Consider the following 20444-nt stretch of genomic DNA (forward strand, 5'->3'; position numbering starts at 1 on the left):
ACGGAGTCGGACACGACAGAAGTGACTTAGCAGCAGCAGCAGCAGCAGCGATCTCTTTAAGAAAATTTGAGATACCAAGGGAACATTTCATGCAAAGATGCGCATGATAGAGGACAGAAATGTTTGGGACCTAACAGAAACAGAATATATTAAGAGGTGGCAAGAACACACAGAATAAATATACAAAAAAGATCTTCATGATCTAGATAATCACAATGGTGTATCACTCAACTAGAGCCAGACTTCCTGGAATGTGAAGTCAAGTGGGCCTTAGGAAGTATCACTATGAACAAAGCTAGTGGAGGTGATGGAATTCCAGTTGAGCTATTACAAATCCTAAAAGGTGATGCTGTGAAAATGCTGCACTCAATACGCCAGCAGATTTGGAAAACTCAGCAGTGGCCACAGGGCTGAAAAAGGTCAGTTTTCATTCCAATCCCAAAGTAAGGCAATGCCAAAGAATATTCAAACTATTGCACAGTTGCACACATCTCACATGCTAGTAAAGTCATGCTCAAAATTCTCCAAGACAGCCTTCAACAGTACGTGAACCATGAACTTCCAGATGTGCAAACTGGATTTAGAAAAGGCAAGAGATCAAGCTGCCAACATTCGCTGGATCATCGAAAAAGCAAGAGTTCCAGAAAAGCATCTATTTCTGCTTTATTGAGTATGCGAAAGCCTTTGACTGTGTTGATCACAACAAACTGGAAAATTCTTTAAGAGTTGGGAATACCAGACCACCTGACCTGCCTCTTGAGAAATCTGTATGCAGGTCAGGAAGCAACAGTTAGAACTGGACATGAAATAACAGACTGGTTCCAAATCGGAAAAGGAGTACATCAAGGCTGTACATTGTCGCCCTGCTTATTTAACTTATATGCAGAGTACATCATGCAAAATGCCGGGCTGGATGAAGCACAGGCTGGAATCAAGATTGCCAGGAGAAATATCAATAACCTCAGATATGCAGATAACACCACCCTTATGGCAGAAAGTGAAGAAGAACTAAAGAGACTCTTGATGAAAGTGAAAGAGGAGAGTGAAAAAGTTGGCTTAAAGCTCAACATTCAGAAAACTAAGATCATGGCATCTGGTCTCATCACTTCATGACAAATAGATGGGGAAACAATGGAAACAGTGACAGACTTTTTTTTTTTTTTGGAGGGGGGAGCTCCAATATCACTGCAGATGGTGACTCAGCCATGAAATTAAAAGACACTTGCTCCTTGGAAGAAAAGCCATGACCAACCTAGACAGCAGAGACATTACTTTGCCAACAAAGGACCGTCTAGTCAAAGCTATGGTTTTTCCAGGAATCATGTATGAATATTAAAGTTGGACTATAAAGAAAGCTAAGCGCTGAAGAATTGATGCTTTTGAACTGTGATGTTGGAAAAGACTCTTGAAGAATCCCTTGGACTGCAAGGAGACCCAACCAGTCCATCCTAAAGGAAATCAGTCCTGAGTATTCACTGGAAGGACTGATGCTGAAGCTGAAACTCCAATAGTTTGGCCACCTGATGTGAAGAACTGACTCATTGGAAAAAACCCTGACGCTGGGAAAGATTGAAGGCGGGAGGAGAAGGGGATGACAGAGGATAAGATGGTTGGATGGCATCACTGACTCAATGGATATGAGTTTGAGTAAACTCTGGGAGTTTGTGATGGACAGGGAGGCCTGGCGTGCTGCAGTTCATGGGGTCTCAAAGAGTCGGACACAACTGAGCAACTGAACTGAACTGAATTAGAGAAAGGAACTTCTCAAAATTCTGAGGCTGGAACCAGGTCCCTCACTCACTACATGCATTTTGAGATAACATTGGTACAAGGAGAGTTGTCTCGGGTCATAAAATGATTGACATGAATCTTGCAGAAAGGCAGGTTTCCAAGTAAATTCACTCTCATTAACATAGCTTAAGAGAATATTCTCATGAGTAAAACATACTGATTTGTCAAGTGGGTTCCGAGTCTTAGGTGCAGTCGACTTGAAGACAGAGTCCAAATACATAGTTCATTAACATAGCTTAAGACAAACATTTCCATAAGAAAAACATATTGATCAGCTCAAGGTTTAAGCAATGTTAAGTTCAGGTGGAACCAGGTGTCATCACGGCAACACAGAATTTTACCTCTTTTTAAATTTGTATAGAGAAGGGGAAAAAATGTAACACTAGTGGTTTGTTTCTCCTACTGCTTAAGAGAGAGATATAAAATGTCTGACACTTGCAGCCTCTTTCCTCCGTTTGGCGACCCCTGGCCTTCGGGCCTGTTAACCTTCTCAGTATCAGGAATGAGAACGACTTGGAAGGCAGCAAGCTTAACACTTTTATGCTTCAGTTCCCTCGTGTCTCGGGATGACCAGATGTTTTCCTGTCTCGGCATGTGGCATGGGGTTCCTCTCCTTGCTTCCAGTCCTGGAGTATCCACTGATCTAGAAAGCAGGCTACCAAGTACGCGCAAAACATCCCAAACTGTCATAGGCCAAACCAGAACTCACTTCTTGGAAAAGACCCTGATGCTGGGAAATATTCACGGCACGAGGAAAAGGGGACAACAGAGGATGAGACGGTTGGACGGCATCATCAACTCGATGGACATGAATTTGAGCTAGCTCTGGGAGCTGGTGATGGTCAGGGGAGCCTGGCATGCTCCACGGGGTCGCAAAGAGTCGGAGACAACTGAGTGACTGAACTGAACTGAAACCTCCCCCACAGAATGCTGCTGCTAACTCACTTCAGTCGTGTCCGACTCTGCGACCACAGAATAGCCCAGCAGAAAAACGCTGCGAGAGTGACGACACTGCGCATGTGTGCTCTCTGCGGGGTGGAAACTCTGGCCAGGGCTGTTAATCAATTTGCCGCGTCCATCCAGCGGCGCATGCGCACCTTCGTTTCTGGGCGCAGTGCGCATCTCAGTAGGAGGGCGCAGGGCGCAGGGGTTGCTGGGAAGATGGCGGGGGTGGGCCTGGCGGCTGTGGCCGCTTGGGTACCTTGTTGCAGGTGGGGCTGGGCGGCAGTCACCTTCGGATTCCACCATGGTCTCAGCACGTTACTTGCACGGAAGACCAAGCGGGCGCCACAGTGGCTCCGAGGTCAGTGTCCGAAAGACTGAAGTAAGACGCGTTCTTTCGAACATACCGGATTTCGGCAGTTCCTGTCCCGTGCGTTTTTGGCGCTCCGTTCAGAAGTCCTTTCTAGGTTCTCAGTACCCCAGTTCTTTTAACAAATCTGATGACGATAGTGAGAGAGCTCTGCCAGGCCCCGGGGTATCCTGACAGCCCGGGCGGTGTTTGTCGTTATGCTTTGTAGTTCAAGGATTCTCTCTGCCCACCTCCCCTGTGTTAAGCGCCGAGACTAGGAAAAATTCAGATATGCATTTAATGTGTTTGATTATTAATTGCTTTATCTTTTCTATGCACGTTCTAAGGGGTTTACAGATCGTGACTGTTAGTTGCTTAGACCTGCTCTCGAGCGATTTTACAGAAAGGTTTTACCTGTTCTTTGCAAAAGTGTAAACTTATTGAGTTTTTTGGTTGTTTTGGGTCTTACCGCCCCAACCCTGCCACCAAGATTCCAGCCCAGTAAAAACCATAGCCGTTACTCTACAAAGGAAGTTAGAAGTTGGACAAAAATTAAAGCTCCTGAATATTTCTTTGTGCTTGATTCTTCTTCGGCTCGTCTCAACTCCACTCCCCCATGTATATAGCCTGTCTTTCTGAGTTATGTCTTTTTATTTTGGGGTTCATACCCTTGTCCCCCAGCTATCAGATGCATGATGCTTGGAATGGGGACTGTCTTTGTAAAAACCCTTTGTTTTGGGTTAAAATTTTTTTAAATATATAGTCAATTGTACACAGCCAAAAGGCTGTTACATATGTCCCTCTAGTATAGTATAGTATGTCATTTCATTAACTATGATTCTCTTTCACTGTTTAGTAGTTTCACTGAAGATATATGCCTCAGATTTTGAGCTAATTCTTACAGTACAAAGATTATTTATGGATATTATGTTAAGAAGATGACCATTTATAACTCATCAAGATTAAATAAATTGTGATGGTTTCATAGAAAATTTCCTGTTGGAAAGTAATATGGAAAAGAAGATAGGAAGGAGTTTTTGAGTGCTAAAGAAATGGGAAAAGAACATTTTTGCTGCTACAATCTGTCAGTCTACATAACTGGCTCCTACTTACCTTGTTTTTCACTAAAAGTTTTAAATTTGGCATATTTCACTATGCGTTGAAACTCTGAAGCAAGCCTACGTGTAAAAGGGATAGCTTTAAGGCCTTCAGTTCAGTGTTTAAAAAGTCAACTTCTCGAATCCAAAATGAGGAAAACTTTTATTAGCTCACATGGAAGAAACTGTGAAGTTTTAATTAGCCACAATAAAGACAGATTTCAAGGAATAAAAAAGAGATTTCATTAGTCCAGAAAAAGATTGTTAAGGAAATACACAAATCTGATTTCTCTGGAGGGAGAAAATGGAATTATAAATGACTTTTTGTTTTTAAACATCGTTCTACATTTTTTAAGAGCAAGTATTGACTTTATGGCTTCTCAGGTGGTGGTCACAGTGTAAAGAATATGCCTGCCGATGCAGGAGATGCAAGAGATGGGTTCAGTCCCTGGGTAAGGAAGATCCCCTGGAGGAGGACATGGCAACCCACTCCAGTATTTTTGCCTGGAAAATTCCATGGCCAGAGGAACCTGGTGGCCTACAATCCTTGGGGTCGCAGAGAGTTGGAGGTCACTGAGCACAAGCACCCATTGACCTTACTGTCGGGTGGGGAAGGAACTTTAAAGATAGTGGAGTGGAATAACATTATAAGGGTTGCCCATTGTGCCTTTTTACTTGCATTCAGATTTGTGTGTACCTTTCAAGAAAGCCAAACCAACAAATAAAACACAGTGATTGGGAGTCCTATGAAAAATCTTTTTCCAAAAATGGTATTATACATTTATTCAAGGTTACTTGTAAAGAAACTGTTCACAAACTCTCTTGAGCAGATAGAGAATCTTGATTGACTATTACCGTGGCCCAAGACTTTATGGGTGGAGAAAGAATAAGTAATAAAAGGGGCCAGCACCTCTATCTTTGATTCAGTTTCCCAACATCAGACCAAACTTGTTTCTCTCCTTCCCCACCAAAAAAGTAGAGGATGTGAAACCCCTCAGACAGTAAAAAAAAATTTCAAAGAAGACTGACATCTCCCAAGAAAAGACTGAAAACTAGTGTAGGTAAATGTGAATGTTGATTGATACTGTTTGGGACAGATGATATAACAGCAACAGGAAAACATTTTTGACAAGTCACTCTGTCTTTAGTGGCCTTGAAATTTCCTTGTTGTGTATTTTGGAAGAATCACGATTGAACCTTGCTCAGAGAAGATCAATTGTGGCATGATTTTTAAAGATAGGCACAGACTTGTGACTTTAATAATTCACGTCTATTTTTTTTTCTATAAAATGGAAATAGTATTGATATCAATTTGACGAGTTAAGAAAGTTAAGATTGAAAATATGTATGGTTTTTCATGCAAACTTTGTTTTGTGTGCTTTGTTTAGCTTGCAGACACAAGACATCAATCTCTTTCCTTAGTCGACCAGACCTCCCAAACCTGGCTTATAAAAGGCTAAAAGGCAAAAGTCCAGGAATTATCTTCATCCCTGGCTATATCTCTAATATGAATGGTACAAAAGCATTGGCGATTGAGGAGTTTTGCAAATCTCTAGGTCACGCCTATATAAGGTAGGACTAACACATTTCAAAGAAAATATTACTACCATTTACCTTGGCAGTCAAGAATTACTTCTGCTCTAACCAACTGAAATAAATGCCAGCATTTTTATAGATTAGTTAATTTTAATGGTCTGTAAACTTTCATCTTGTGATTTAGGATTCATGTAAAATGCAATCTTTAATAGTTTTTTTTTTTAATTTTTACCTGGAAGATAATTGCTTTACAATATTGTGTTGGTTTCTGCCATATATCAACATGAATCAACCATAGGTGTAACTATGTGCCCTCCCTTATGAACCTCCCTCCCATCTGGTCTTTGTGCCATGCTGATGATGCTGGCAGACAAGGATACTAGTGATAACTTAAGCTCTTTAGAAACTATTTTAACATGACAGCAAACCAGTATACTAGGTAGCTTTCTTGTAATCTTTTATAGTGTGTTTTTCCTTTGGGGACTTAAGAACTGCTGTTATTTAACCACTGTTTATTTCATTACTTTCAAAATATGTAGTTTAAAATAGCATCTGTGTTTAAAAGTACTGTAAAATTAATATTGTGTAATTCACATTTTCACTGAATTTCCTCTTTCCTCTCACTTTTGTAGTCTGAATATGTATATACAAGCATAAATAAGGATATGTGTTGTTTACTACTTGATTTTACAATTCTTAATATTTCATACTGATAATTATTTTACTAAAATAATGTTTCACTGTTATTAGGGTTGTTTACTTAGAACAGTCATTTATTTAGTGCCTCATTTGCCAGGAGAGATAGTATGGGTTAATAAAAAGAGTACTGGCCTGAAATTCAAGAAACACGGACTCTAGAATTAATGCTAACATTAGCTATGACAAGATGAGTTGGTTAATAAATGCTGGACCTGTTTTCTTCATCATAAAAAGGAGGAGACTGGATGAAAGATAATTTCTGAGTTCATTTCCAGCACTAGCAACCTAAAAATCTATTTGTGTAGTTTTTAGAAGAGTTTCACTATCATTCACTCAATAAGTCTAGAAAGTACAGCTTTCAGAAATAAGTAATTAGAAATATAGATAAAAAACTTTTAGACTTAAAAATAACTTTTATCTACTCAGTGTATTAGCAGAAATTATGTCAATTATATGAATTTAGTCTTACTCCTTTTATGAAATAAACTGAATTATTTCATTTTCATGCTCAGAACTCTTAAAAATGTTCCATATTAACTGTTATCCTTAAGACTGGAGTATTTTTTACAAGTAGACCTTCTAACCCTACAATGGTGCTGTAAAATATACAAAGAATTTTAAAACGTGGTCATTGCATGTAAGGATCTTTTAATCAGGGTGGAGGAATGCAAGATAAAATACATATGGGAAATTAGGCAGAAATATTCATCAAAATGTGATTATGCCAACGAGCATGATACTTATATATTGAGAGAAAATAGGGGTTGAAGTGGATAGAGAAAACTATACAGGAACACTGAAAAATAGTTAGGATTTAGGTAAGAAGGAAGAGAAATCCAAGAAGGAGGACTATCTTGAGCAAGACAGGATGATATCAGAAAAATTGCCATCATTCTCCTTTGTCCCCAAAAGAATTTAACTCAAGAAATCCTCATTTTATCATTTCTAAATTTAAATTGAGACTGTAAGAGCTATAGCCAGTTCCTGTCTGCCTATAAGATGTATGAGGGAGTTTTCTGCATTTTAGATGCATATGAAATAAATTTTCTTTTTAAAGATATATTTAGTAATCATGATGAAATTATAGTGTATACAGACAATAAGAGTGCACCTTGAGAAACGCTGGACTGGAAGAAATACAAGCTGGAATCAAGGTTGCTGGGAGAAATATCAATAACCTCAGATGTGCAGATGACACCACCCTTATGGCAGAAAGTGAAGAGGAACTAAAAAGCCTCTTGATGAAAGTGAAAGAGGAGAGTGAAAAAGTTGGCTTGAAGCTCAGCATTCAGAAAACTAAGATCATGGCATCTGGTCCCATCACTTCATAGCAAATAGATGGGGAAACAGTGGAAACACTGTCAGACTTTATTTTGGGGGGCCCCAAAAACACTGCAGATGCTGATTGCAGCCATGAAGTTAAAAGACGCTTACTCCTTGGAAGGAAAATTATGACCAACCTAGATAGCATATTAAAAAGCAAAGACATTACTTTGCCAACAAAGGTCCGTCTAGTCAAGGCTATGGTTTTTCCCGTGGTCATGTATGGATGTGAGAGTTGGACTGTGAAGAAAGCTGAGTGCTGCAGAATTGATGCTTTTGAACTGTGGTGTTGGAGAAGACTCTTGAGGGTCCCTTGGACTGCAAGGAGATCCAACCAGTCCATTCTAAAGGAGATCAGTCCTGGGTGTTCATTGGAAGCACTGATGCTGAAGCTGAAACTCCAATACTTTGGCCACCTTATGCAAAGAGTTGACTCATTGGAAAAGACTCTGATGCTGAGAGGGATTGGGGGCAGGAGGAGACGGGGACGACAGAGGATGAGATGGTTGGATGGCATCACCAACTCGATGGACATGAGTTTGAGTGAACTCCGGGAGTTGGTGATGGACAGGGAGGCCTGGCGTGCTGTGATTCATGGGGTCGCAAAGAGTAGGACACGACTGAGTGACTGAACTGAACTGAACTGAGTCTTATTCCTTTTATCCAAAGAAGTATATGGTACTATATTAAAATGTAACCTAAATGCATATTTATACACCTTTATACAGTATAGCCATTCATTACACTTTTTCATTTGATCAAGCTCCTTTTAATATGCTTTTATCAAACTTCATTGCAGTCTAATCACTATTAACAATTGATTGCACTTTAACTTGTTTTAAGGGATTCCCAGGTGGCGCTAGTGGTAAAGAACCCGCCTGCCAATGTAGGAGACATAAAGATTGGATAAGAGATTTTATCTTCTATTTATACTCCCAGTTTCCCAGTTTACTTTCTTTGTGATTTTGTCTGTAAAACTTAGATCTTGAATGAAGAAATGGTTAGTTTTATATATTATACAAGAACAGTACCTATGGTTCGGTGGAAATGGTTTCTTAATATCCTGCCAGCATCCAGGATGAGCTTCCCTGGTGGCTCAGAGGTTAAAGTGTCTGCCTGCAACGCGGGAGACCTGGGCTCAGTCCCTGGGTCGGGAAGATCCCCTGGAGAAGGAAATGGCAACCCACTCCAGTATTCTTGCCTGGAGAATCCCATGGACAGAGCCTGGTGGGCTACAGTCCACGGGGTCGCAAAGAGTCGGACACGACTGAGCGACTTCACTTTCACTTTCACCCTCCAGGATATTAAGATTGAGTCAGAGCTCAGGAATATGACACATGGCTTTAGGACTGGTCTTCTCTCATAATGATCTCTAATAAAATTTAAAATTTTAGATTTGGGAAATTTAAAATATATTTAGACTTGAGAATATTGAGGCTGCTAGGACAGAATATTTTGTGATCCAGTATTTTCCACAGTTTATTGTGATCCACACAGTCAGAGACTTTGGCATAGTCAATAAAGCTTAAATAGATGTTTTTCTGGAACTCTCTTGCTTTCTCCATCATCCAGCGGATGTTGGCAATTTGATCTCTGGTGCCTCTGCCTTTTCTAAAACCTGCTTGAACATCTGGGAGTTCTCGGTTCACATATTGCTGAAGCCTGGCTTGGAGAATTTTGAGCATGCCTTTACTAGCATGTGAGATTAGTGCAATTGTGCAGTAGTTTGAGCATTCTTTGACATTGCCTTTCTTTGGGATTGGAATGAAGACTGACCTTTTCCAGTCCTGTGGCCACTGCTGAGTTTTCCAGATTTGCTGGCGTATTGAGTGCAGCACTTTCACAGCATCATCTTTCAAGATTTGAAGTAGCTCAACTGGAGTTCCGTCACCTCCACTCGCTTTGTTCGTAGTGATGCTCTCTAAGGCCCACTTGACTTCACATTCCAAGATGTCTGGCTCTAGGTCAGTGATCATGTTATCATGACTATCTTGGTCGTGAAGATCTTTTTTGTACAGTTCTTCTGTGTATTCTTGCCACCTCTTCTTAATATCTTCTGCTTCTGTTAGGTCCATACCATTTCTTTCCTTTATCGAGCCCATCTTTGCATGAAATGTTCCCTTGGAATCTCTAATTTTCTTGAAAAGATCTCTTGTTTTTCCTATTCTGTTGTTTTCCTCTATTTCTTTGCATTGATCACTGAGGAAGGCTTTCTTATCTCTCCTTGCTATTCTTTGGAACTCTGCTTTCAGATGCTTATATCTTTCCTTTTATCCTTTGCTTTTTGCTTCTCTTCTTTTCACAGTTATTTGTAAGGCCTCCTCAGACAGCCATTTTGCTTTTTTGCATTTCTTTTCCATGGAGATGATCTTGGTCCCTGTCTCCTGTACAGTGTTATGAGCCTCCTTCCAGAGTTCATCAGGCACTCTATCTATCAGATCTAGTCCCTTAAATCTATTCTCACTTCCACTGTATAATCATAAGGGATTTGATTTAGATCATATCTGAATGGTCTAGTGGTTTTCCCTACTTTCTTCAGTTTAAGTCTGAATTTGGCAATAAGGAGTTCATGATCTGAGCCACAGTCAGCTCCTGGTCTTATTTTTGCTAACTGTATACAGCTTCTCCATCTTTGGCTGCAAAGAATATAATCAATCTGATTTCGGTGTTGACCATCTGGTGATGTCCATGTGTAGAGTCTTCTCTTGTGTTGTTGGAAGAGGGTGTTTGCTATGACCAGTGCATTCTCTTGACAACTCTATTAGCCTTTGCCCTGCTTCATTCTGTGCTCCAAGGCCAAATTTGCCTGTTTCTCCAGGTGTTTCTTGACTTCCTACTTTTGCATTCCAGTCCCCTATGATGAAAAGGACATCTTTTTTGGGTGTTAGTTCTAAAATATCTTGTAGGTCTTCATAGAACCATTCAACTTCGGCTTCTTCAGCATTACTGGTTGGGGCATAGACTTGGATTACTGTAATATTGAATGGTTTGCCTTGGAAATGAACAGAAATCATTCTGTCGTTTTTAAGATTGCATCCAAGAACTGCATTTCGGACTCTTTTGTTGACCATGATGGCTACTCCATTTCTTCTAAGGGATTCCTGCCTACAGTAGTAAATATAATGGTCATCTGAGTTAAATTCACCCATTCCAGTCCATTTTAGTTCACTGATTCCTAGAATGTCTATGTTCACTCTTGCCATCTCCTGTTTGACCACTTCCAATTTGCCCTGATTCATGGACCTAACATTCCAGGTTTCTATGCAATATTGCTCTTTACAGCACCGGACCTTGCTTCTATCACCAGTCGCATCCACAACTGGGTATTGGTTTTGCTTTTGCTCCACCCCTTCCTTCCTTCTAGAGTTATTTCTCCACTGATCTCCAGTAGCATACTGGGCCCCTACTGACCTGGGGAATTCCTCATTCACTATCCTATCATTTTGCCGTTTGATACTGTTCATGGGGTTCTCTGAAGTGGTTTGCCATTCCCTTCTCCAGTGGACTACATTCGGCTGTGGTCCATGTGATCAGATCGACTAGTTTCCCGTGATTATGATTTCAGTGTGTCTGTCCTCTGATGCCCCCTCCCAATACCTACCGTCTTATTTGGGTTTCTCTTACCTTGGTCGTGGGATATCTCTTCACAGCTGCTCCAGCAAAGCGCAGCCGCTGCACCTTACCTTGGACCAGGGGTATCTCCTCAAGGCCGCCCCTCCTGACCTTGAAAGTGGAGTAGCTCCTCTCGGCCCTCCTGTGAAAAATACTGAAAGAGATGGGAATCCCAGACCACCTGACCTGCCTCTTGAGAAACCTGGAAGCAACAGTCAGAACTGGACATGGAACAACAGACTGGTTCCAAATAGGAAAAGGAGTACGTCAAGGCTGTATATTGTCACCCTGCTTATTTAACTTATATGCAGAGTACATCATGAGGAACGCTGGGCTGGAAGAAGCACAAGCTGGAATCAAGATTGCTGGGAGAAATATCAATAACCTCAGATATGCAGATGACACCACCCTTATGGCAGAAAGTGAAGAGGAACTCAATAGGCTCTTGATGAAAGTGAAAGAGGAGAGTGAAAAGGTTGGCTTGAAGCTCAACATTCAGAAAACAAAGATCATGGCATCTCGTCCCATCACTTCATGGGAAATAGATGGAAAAACAGTGGAAACAGTGTCAGACTTTATTTTTTTGGGCTCCAAAATCACTGCGGATGCTGATTGCAGCCAGGAAATTAAAAGACGCTTACTTCTTGGAAGGAAAGTGATGACCAACCTAGATAGTATATTAAAAAGCAGAGACATTACTTTGCCAACAAAGGTCCGTCTAGTCAAGGCTATGGTTTTTCCCATGGTCATGTATGGATGTGAGAGCTGGACTGTGAAGAAAGCTGATCACCGAAGAATTGATGCTTTTGAACTGTGGTGTTGGAGAAGACTCTTGAGAGTCCCTTGGACTGCAAGGAGATCCACCCAGTCCATTTTAAAGGAGATCAGTCCTGGGTGTTTATTGGAAGAACTGATGCTAAAGCTGAAACTCCAATACTTTGGCCACCTCATGCTATGAGTTGACTCACTGGAAAAGACTCTGATGCTGGGAAAGGTTGGGGGCGGGAGGAGAAGGGGACGACAGAGAATGAGATGGCTGGATGGCATCACCAACTCGATGGACATGAGTTTGAGTGAACTCCGGGAGTTGGTGATGGACAGGGAGGCCTGGCATGCTGTGATTCATGGGGTCGCGGAGAGTCGAACACGACTGAGCGACTGAACTGAACTGAGGACAGAATTGCCTTACTGTGATTAAAAGTTTTAAAATTGCCAAATCTTTGTCACTTGGTTATGGTTCAGCAAGAATGAACTGGATTTTTTACTTGTTACCCATTAGTATTACTGAACGCTTGTATTTACCTTTTTGAAGGCCCTATACATGTCTTTGGAGAAGGGCATGGCAACCCACTCCAATATTCTTGCCTGGAGAATCCCCATGGACAGAGAAGCCTGGAGGGCTACAGTCCACAGGGTCACAAAGAGTCGGACACAACTGAGTGACTAAGCATAAACATGTGTTTTTCATCTTCACCTTATACTTGGAAGGTACCTGTAAACAATAGAGCACGTAGAGACGTCTTTACCCACGGAGGAAGGTAAAGGAGAATTGGGTTTTTCTCCCCCGTTCTCCCTGGTCTTCTTCTACATCCCTTGGATTGAGGAGAAATAATTAGTGTGACTTAGACTTCAGCTTCTGCCTTGTTCCTGTTTCCCAAGAATCCAAAACCACGTTAAAATTTTAATTTCTTTCTCCACTTTTAAATCCCTTATCTCTAAAAATATATGTTCTATCATTCTACTGTTCCTACATACCATTCTAGTGTGGGAGACAGGCCACAAACCAGTAACCCAATCGACACATATATCAGGTAGCAGTGTTTGCTGTAAAGAGAATAAAACAGAGTAAGGAACTGGAGAATGATGAAAGAGGCACAGCTTTAGGTTGAATGGTCAGAGAAAGCTTCTGGAGATGTGACACTGGAGCCCGACTGAAGTGAGGGAGCAGTCTGAGTGAATGTCTCAGGTAGAGTCGTCCACAGGGAAGGAGAAGCTGATGTAAAACCCCTGAGTCAGGAATGTGGATGGTGTATTCCATTAACTTGAAGAAAAAAAAAAAATGAGGATACAGTTGGGAGGGAGAGAGAAATGGAAGAAATGAGATCAGAGAGGTAGTTAGGGGCTCGAAGGTGGTAAGAACTTTGGATTTTACTTAAAGATTATACAAAACCTTTGAAGGGTATATGCAGGACATGATCTTTTTTTGTTTTTTGTTTTTTTAAAGGATCACTGACTACTGTGTGGGGAATAGACTGTGAGGGTGAAAAATGAAAATGGAGATTTACTAGGAGACTCTTGCATTAGTTCAGTCAAGAGAGAATAGTGACTTGGACCAGGCTGGCACAGTGGAGGAGGTGAGAAAGCAAGTGACTGTGGGAGGTATATGAAGGTCAAGCCAATAAGATTTGCTGAAATGCATACTGACTTCACTTTTATTTTAGTAGAGTTGAGGCATTGTAATTAATGTGCTATCTTCCTTAGAAATTAGGGAAGCAAGTACTAGATATCTGGATACCAATATGTTTTCTCTTTCTCCAGGTTTGATTACTCAGGAGTTGGAAATTCAGATGGTAACTTAGAAGAATGCTCAGTGGGGAAGTGGAGAAAAGATGTTCTTTCTATAATTGATGAATTGGCTGAAGGACCACAGGTGACTGTTTTTCTTAAATATGATGATAATTGTTGTGGACTATAACCTCATGATATTGGAGCTGTTTCATTAGATGCAAATATTTAATATTTTAAATGTCTAACAATCAATTTTTATATTTCAATGTCAAATCAATCAGTTCTATCATTTTCACTTTCTCCTAAAATGTAAGTAGTATTTTACTTTTCATTTTACAAATTTTATTTGTCTAATTTACTCTCTATTATAGACCTGATACTTTAACAAAAAGTAATCATAATCTTAATTTTACTTTGTGCCAAATATTAAAAGTCTGGGAGCCAGTGGATATAAAGGCAGAATATAGTCCCTCCCTTACCAAAAAGAAAAAGAAATTCCTCTTCAAAACAATGTGCTTTTGTTTTTAGATACTGGTTGGATCTAGCCTTGGTGGGTGGCTTATGTTTCATGCTGCAATCGCACGGCCACAAAAAGTTGTTGCTCTCGTTGGCGTAGCGACAGCTGTAGATGGCCTGGTGACACAATTCAATCAGCTTCCTACTGAGGTAAGTCCCGGGCAGCCTCAGTGTGTCCCTTCTGCTGTTCTTCTGCCCCCTCTTTCTCTGAGTTTTGTGCATGTGTCATCTGTCCTTTGACTTGTTACAGTGGCTCCATCTTTTGTCTTAGCTGACTTTTTGTACACCATTTCTTTGCTTTTTTTAAACTATTTGAGTGAGTGAGAGTAACTCAGTTGTGTCCAACTCTTTGCGACCCCATGGACTATACAGTCCATGGAATTCTCCGGGCCAAAATACTGGAGTGGGTATGTAGTCCCTTCTCCAGGAGATCTTCCTAACCCAGGGATCGAACCCAGGTCTCCCACATTGCAGGCATATTCTTTACCAATTGAGCCACCAGGGAAGCCCCTTTCAACTATTTGGTCTCCTGTTTAAGATTTTCTGTTTTTTCACAGTCCCTTCAAATTGTTGTGTCACATGAATGAAATGAAATCACTTTAAACTTTTGTTTTATCAACATGTTATTAACTACGTTTATTTATTTGGATCATACATTGTGATCTCTTTGTGTATCTCTTAGTCTTATTTTGTGGCCTATGGATAATATTATTAATACCTATTCTACAACCATGTTAAACCAGCTAATCAGTTATGAAAGTTTTTTTTTAAGCCTTAAAGCCTCAGATTCTCTCTTAGCAGAGCTCTCCGAGCACACCCTATCAGTCACACACAGGAGATAAGATTTGCCATTCCTGGCCTAGACACTAATTGGCATTCTTTTTCTGCTAATTTTCACCTTTTTAAAAAAAAAGGTGCTTTTCATCCGTAGCATGTTCTTCCGCAAATCATGATAGAAATAAGGTTTCTGAAATAATTGGAAAGGTAATTGGTTTATTATACTTTGCTCTTGAATGTATATTTAAGCACTTCAGTTGTCTGTGACCATAAAAAAGGAGGTGGGGAATAGCTGTTGACTTTTGTGTGTGTTATTTTTTCGTTTGGAAATCAGTTGAATTCTCCTTGGGCATATTTTTCCTTGGGATCTAAATTTCACCTATAGGACTAATCCTAGCAGAAAGAAACAGTCTGGAGCCATGGTTCAAACCATGTAGTCCCTAGGCCAGCAGCAACAGCATCACCTGAGAACTTGTATTAATAGAAATGTGTATTCTTGAGCTTCACCAGACCCACTGAACCAGAAACTGGGAGCATGGCCCAGTCGTCTGTTTTAACAAGGCCCCAGGTGAAGTTTGAGAACCACTGCTGTAGAGAGGGAATAGGGAGGAGGAAGAAAAGAAAAAGAAGGAAAAAGCACATGGAGTGTTGAAGAGTGGAATATCATTGACTTTGCCTCAAGTTCTGCATTGAATTCAGTGCCATATACTATCTGTTCTAAGTTTATTCTTAGTTCACATTGTTCTTCCCAGCTCCGTAAGAAATGACATTGTCTGTGAAGTCAGGTTCTTCATATGATTTCCAGTCAGGGCTAAAATTACGAAGCTGATCATCTTTTCTCTTACCTATTTCTGAGATTTTTTTTTTTTTAACTTTCTTGTTTCTCATACATAGATGCTTAATGTCCTCATGCTGCTAAATTTTCCAAGCATTGTATCCTCTGCATCTAAACCTTGAACCCCTTACTCTGCTTCTCATGGTGGGAAATTATTTCAAGAAGATGGCCTGTTGGAAAGGTGTTGATTACACAGTTTTGGGGGATTATTGGGAAATGACCAGATCTGTGTACATTTCTGTTTATGTGTGTTCATCCATCACTCAGAGGGAAGATATGGTAGATAGCCCGTAATTGACTGAGAAGATCTATGTCCTGCAAATCAGGGTATTTATTTGCTAATCCTAAATCATACCAGCGAAGAATTCTTAAACATGTTGAGCCCTTTAAACTTAAAAACATGTGTAAAGAAAGGACCCAGACACTAGGATCTTTATCGCTTCTCCACAGAAACAGCTAGTGCTCACAGAGTCAAGGGAATAGACCTAAAGGTTTTTACTGTCTTCTTTAGTCCTGAAAATGTTAAGACCCAGCATTTCATTCATTGTTTGTGTGGGAATTTGATTTACCTCTAACTCTAATCATTGTCTCCTTCTGTGGACACTTCAGTTCAGTCACTCAGTCACATCCTACTCTTTGCGACCCCATGGACTGCAACACGCCAGGCTTCCTTGTCCATCACAAACTCCCGGAGTCTACTCAAACTCAATGTCCATCGCGTCAGTGATGCTGTCCAACCATCTCATCCTCTGTCCTCTTCTCTTCCCACCTTCAATCTTCAAATCATCAGGGTCTTTTCCAATGAGTCAGTTCTTTGCATCAGGTGGCCAAACTGTTGGAGTTTCAGCTTCAGCATCAGTCCTTCCAATGAATATTCAGGACTGATTTCCTTTAGGATGGACTGGTTGGAGCTCCTTGCAGTCCAAGGGACTCAAGAGTCTTCTCCAACACCACAATTCAAAAACATCAATTCTTCGGTGCTCAGCTTTCATTATAGTCCAACTCTCACATCCATACATGACTACTGGAAAAACCATAGCTTTGACTAGACGAATCTTTGTTGGTAAAGTAATGTCTCTGCTTTTTAATATGCTGTCTAGGTTGGTCATAGCTTTTCTTTCAAGGAGCAAGTATCTTAATTTCATGGCTGCAGTCACCGTGTGCAGTGATTTTGGAGCCCAAAAAAATAGTCTCTCACTGTTTTCATTGTTTCCCATCTATTTGCCATGAAGTGATGGGACCAGATGCCATGATCTTAGTTGTCTGAATGTTGAGTTTGAAGCCAACTTTTTCACTCTCCTTTTTCGCTTTCAGCAAGAGGCTCTTTAGTTCTTTTTCACTTTCTGCCATAAAGTTGGTGTCATCTGCATATCTGAGGTTATTGCTGTTTTTCCTGGCAATCTTGATTCCAACTTGTGCTTCCTCCAGCCCAGTGTTTCTCATGGTGTACTCTGCATATAAGTTACATAAGAGGGTGACAGTATACAGCCTTTACGTACTTCTTTCCTGATTTGGAACCAGTCTATTGTTCCATGTCCAGTTTAACTGTTTCTTCACCTGCCTACAGATTTCTCTGTGGACACTAGAGGGCATCAGGCAGGATGCACAACTGTTGGAATCCTAGCTTCACAGACACATTGCCTTGCTAGTTTCTTTTGGTGTAAGAATTACGAATATTGTACATTTTCTGTGATTAAAACTGTTTTTACTATTCCTGTAGTTTTTGTTTTTGAGGCTTTGGGACATACAAGATTTTGTAAAGTTAAGTCTGTTCTTCAAATGAACAATATTCATTCACCTCAATAGCAGATAACAGAGCTAGTTGGGAAGCAGCAGTGCTTAAAATGCAACTATTATTATGTATTGGTAATTAGCATAGTTGCCCCTTCATCTAATAATCAATGGAACTTAGTTCTAACTACTGAAACTACAAATTCAAAAACAGTCATTATATTGAGGATAACTGAATAATATTTGGTTCACATGTTGCTTTAATGCGGAGCACCCCATGATATTAATATATGTTATAATATAGTTTTTTACTCTGTTTTAAATCATTTGGCTGTAGATATTTAGAAGTCTAGCTTTCAGATATACAGCTTTTTCACTGAAATATTTTTGGAATTTTATAAAATACCTAAATACATATAGATAACATCATATATATTTTACTGTTTAAATTCTTTTTTGCCTCTGAATTTGTAATAAGTGAATAGTTTTAAATGTGGAAATACAGTATTTTTATTGAAAATTTAAATACAAATTTTTTTAAAATACATTGTATGTAGCTTTTCTTTCCTTGTATTTTTTTTTATTTTTGATATGCCATCCACCTGTTTTTTTCTAGACAAAAATTCCCTTCATACTATGTGGTTGCAAGAGGCTTAAAGCTATTTACATCTTGATTTACTAATTCAAACTGTGATAATCTTTCCAAAGAATTTATTATATTACATATAACCCTTTATGTTCAAAGATGTTCCTAGAAGTACTCAGCAATATGGAAATGGTTGAGTTAATTATCTTGTATGCATTGTGGTAGACAGTTATTCAGTCTTTAAAACTTTTAATCTTTCAAAACCCAGAAATATATATATATTAAATAAGCACTGAAAACTATATATGAATTGTAATAGCTAAGTGTTTTACATACTGTATATCTAAAACAAGCACATATAGAAATACTAGAAGGAAATAAGCCAGAATATTAATGGTTGGTTGTTATATCCATGAGATTGGGTTATTGGTAATTTATTTCTTCTTATGCTTTTTATATTTTCCATGTCTTCAATAATGAGTATATGTTACTTTTAAGTAGAAAAAATGTTTAAGACAAATTATGATCTCAAAAATAGAGATTCTTCAAGAATCAAAGAATACCCAGCATTTTATTTTAAAGGTAGAAATGATGCCATTGCTCAGTTTTCAGGAGATATTTGGAAGAATTCTTTGTCATCCAGAACAACAGAGAATTTTCTTCTCATTCCCTAGAATTCTGAAAGGCAAAAACTACTTTTTTTTTTTATATTCAGCCTAAAATCAGGCGTGTATTGTTGCTTCAGAATAACCACTGTCTTATTTTTCATTTTTAGCAGTATACTCCATTCTTCTCCCTTTCTCCCTATCTCACCCCCATTTTAGTAACTTCCACTAATCACACTTTTAGTTTCATGATTTTTACATCTAAACAGTTTTTATTCCTGAGATTTGATTTGATGTAATATGAATGCTACTTGTACCGATTCCAATAAATTATTTTATTTTTCTCCTCATTTTCCCTTTGAACTGGGATGAAACAACGCCTGATTTAAGATGTTATACAATAAAGTTAGTTAAATCTAAGTTTGAATCCTAGCCACAGCAGTTACTGCCTTTCAACTTTAAAGCTGTATACTCTAATATCCTCTTTTGTAAAATTGAAATAATAACAAAATTATTATCAGGATCCTGCGAGATACTGTGTGGAAAATAACCTGTTATAGTTCCTTGCACATGGTATTCAATTGTTGATAATTATCATTGTTATGTTTTTGTTATCTCTTTTCCTCTTCTTCAAAGACCACTTTCCTTAGATTGTTTAAGATTATTGCATGTATTAATGTTGCATAAATACTTTTATTTTCATTTGTTCCAACAGACAAAAAAGGAAATAGAGATGAAAGGTGTGTGGCCCATGCCATCAAAATACAGTGAAGAAGGAGTTTATCGCATTCAGTACAGTGTCATTAAAGAAGCTGAGCACCACTGCTTGTTACATAGTCCCATTCCCGTGAAGTGTCCCATAAGATTGCTCCATGGCATGAAGGATGATATTGTACCGTGGCATACATCCGTGCAGGTTGCTGACCGAGTAGTTAGCACAGACGTAGATGTCATCCTCCGAAAGAATAGTGATCACCGAATGAAGGAAAAAGCAGACATTCAACTTCTGGTTTACACTATTGATGACTTAATTGATAAGCTTTCAACCATAGTTCACTAGAATCAATACTTTAGTTGGTATGCAAAGTAATGGATCCAGAAGATGGAAGAGAGTAACAGATGAAAGACCTTGATACTTAGAAGGTTTTTCCTCTTCTCTCTACTTTGTAAATATCATGTGAGTATTTATCTAATGATGTATTTTCACAAGTGACACAAATTGTGAAGAAAGTGCCAGCTGCTGTTTGAAAAATGTTCTCCCTCCTCAATCCCTGATTTTTTTTTTCATTAAAATATTTCCTATTTTTTTATTCAAGAAATGTTTACCTTCTGAATGCTTATGTTAACTATGCCAGCTCTTACTTGGATTTGCTAATAAAGCTTAACTTGTTTTTTATTTGGTATCATTGTATATGAAGATTTGTAACATTATCTCTGATTTTAAAATGCAGTTCACAAAATATAGGAACACATTTATTGAAACCTGAAATGACTAGAGAAATGTATGAAGCATAATAAAGTTCATAAAAGGCTATTA

General features: G+C 39.2%; 1 protein-coding gene across 1 annotated transcript; it reads left to right on the forward strand.

Annotated features, from left to right (window-relative positions):
• The first annotated feature begins 2921 nt into the window (after window positions 1-2921).
• Window positions 2922-20444, forward strand: ABHD10 (abhydrolase domain containing 10, depalmitoylase). The gene is made up of 5 exons (XM_055421714.2): window positions 2922-3094; window positions 5568-5751; window positions 13888-13999; window positions 14386-14523; window positions 19623-20444. The coding sequence occupies exons 1-5, from the start codon at window positions 2953-2955 to the stop codon at window positions 19965-19967; spliced, it is 921 nt and encodes a 306-aa protein (XP_055277689.2). The 5' UTR covers window positions 2922-2952; the 3' UTR covers window positions 19968-20444.

Source organism: Moschus berezovskii, chromosome 1 (genome assembly GCF_049115385.1).
Source record: "Moschus berezovskii isolate FMDL1 chromosome 1, NW_MosBer_1.0, whole genome shotgun sequence".
Classification (NCBI taxonomy): domain Eukaryota; kingdom Metazoa; phylum Chordata; class Mammalia; order Artiodactyla; family Moschidae; genus Moschus; species Moschus berezovskii.

Excerpts from the sequence above, each read along its gene's own strand:
- ABHD10 (XM_055421714.2), top strand. The coding sequence starts at position 2,953 with ATGGCGGGGGTGGGCCTGGCGGCTGTGGCCGCTTGGGTACCTTGTTGC. Across the intron at positions 3,095-5,567 it reads GGCGCCACAGTGGCTCCGAG|CTTGCAGACACAAGACATCA; the intron begins GTCAGTGTCCGA and ends TGCTTTGTTTAG. Across the intron at positions 5,752-13,887 it reads CTAGGTCACGCCTATATAAG|GTTTGATTACTCAGGAGTTG; the intron begins GTAGGACTAACA and ends CTCTTTCTCCAG.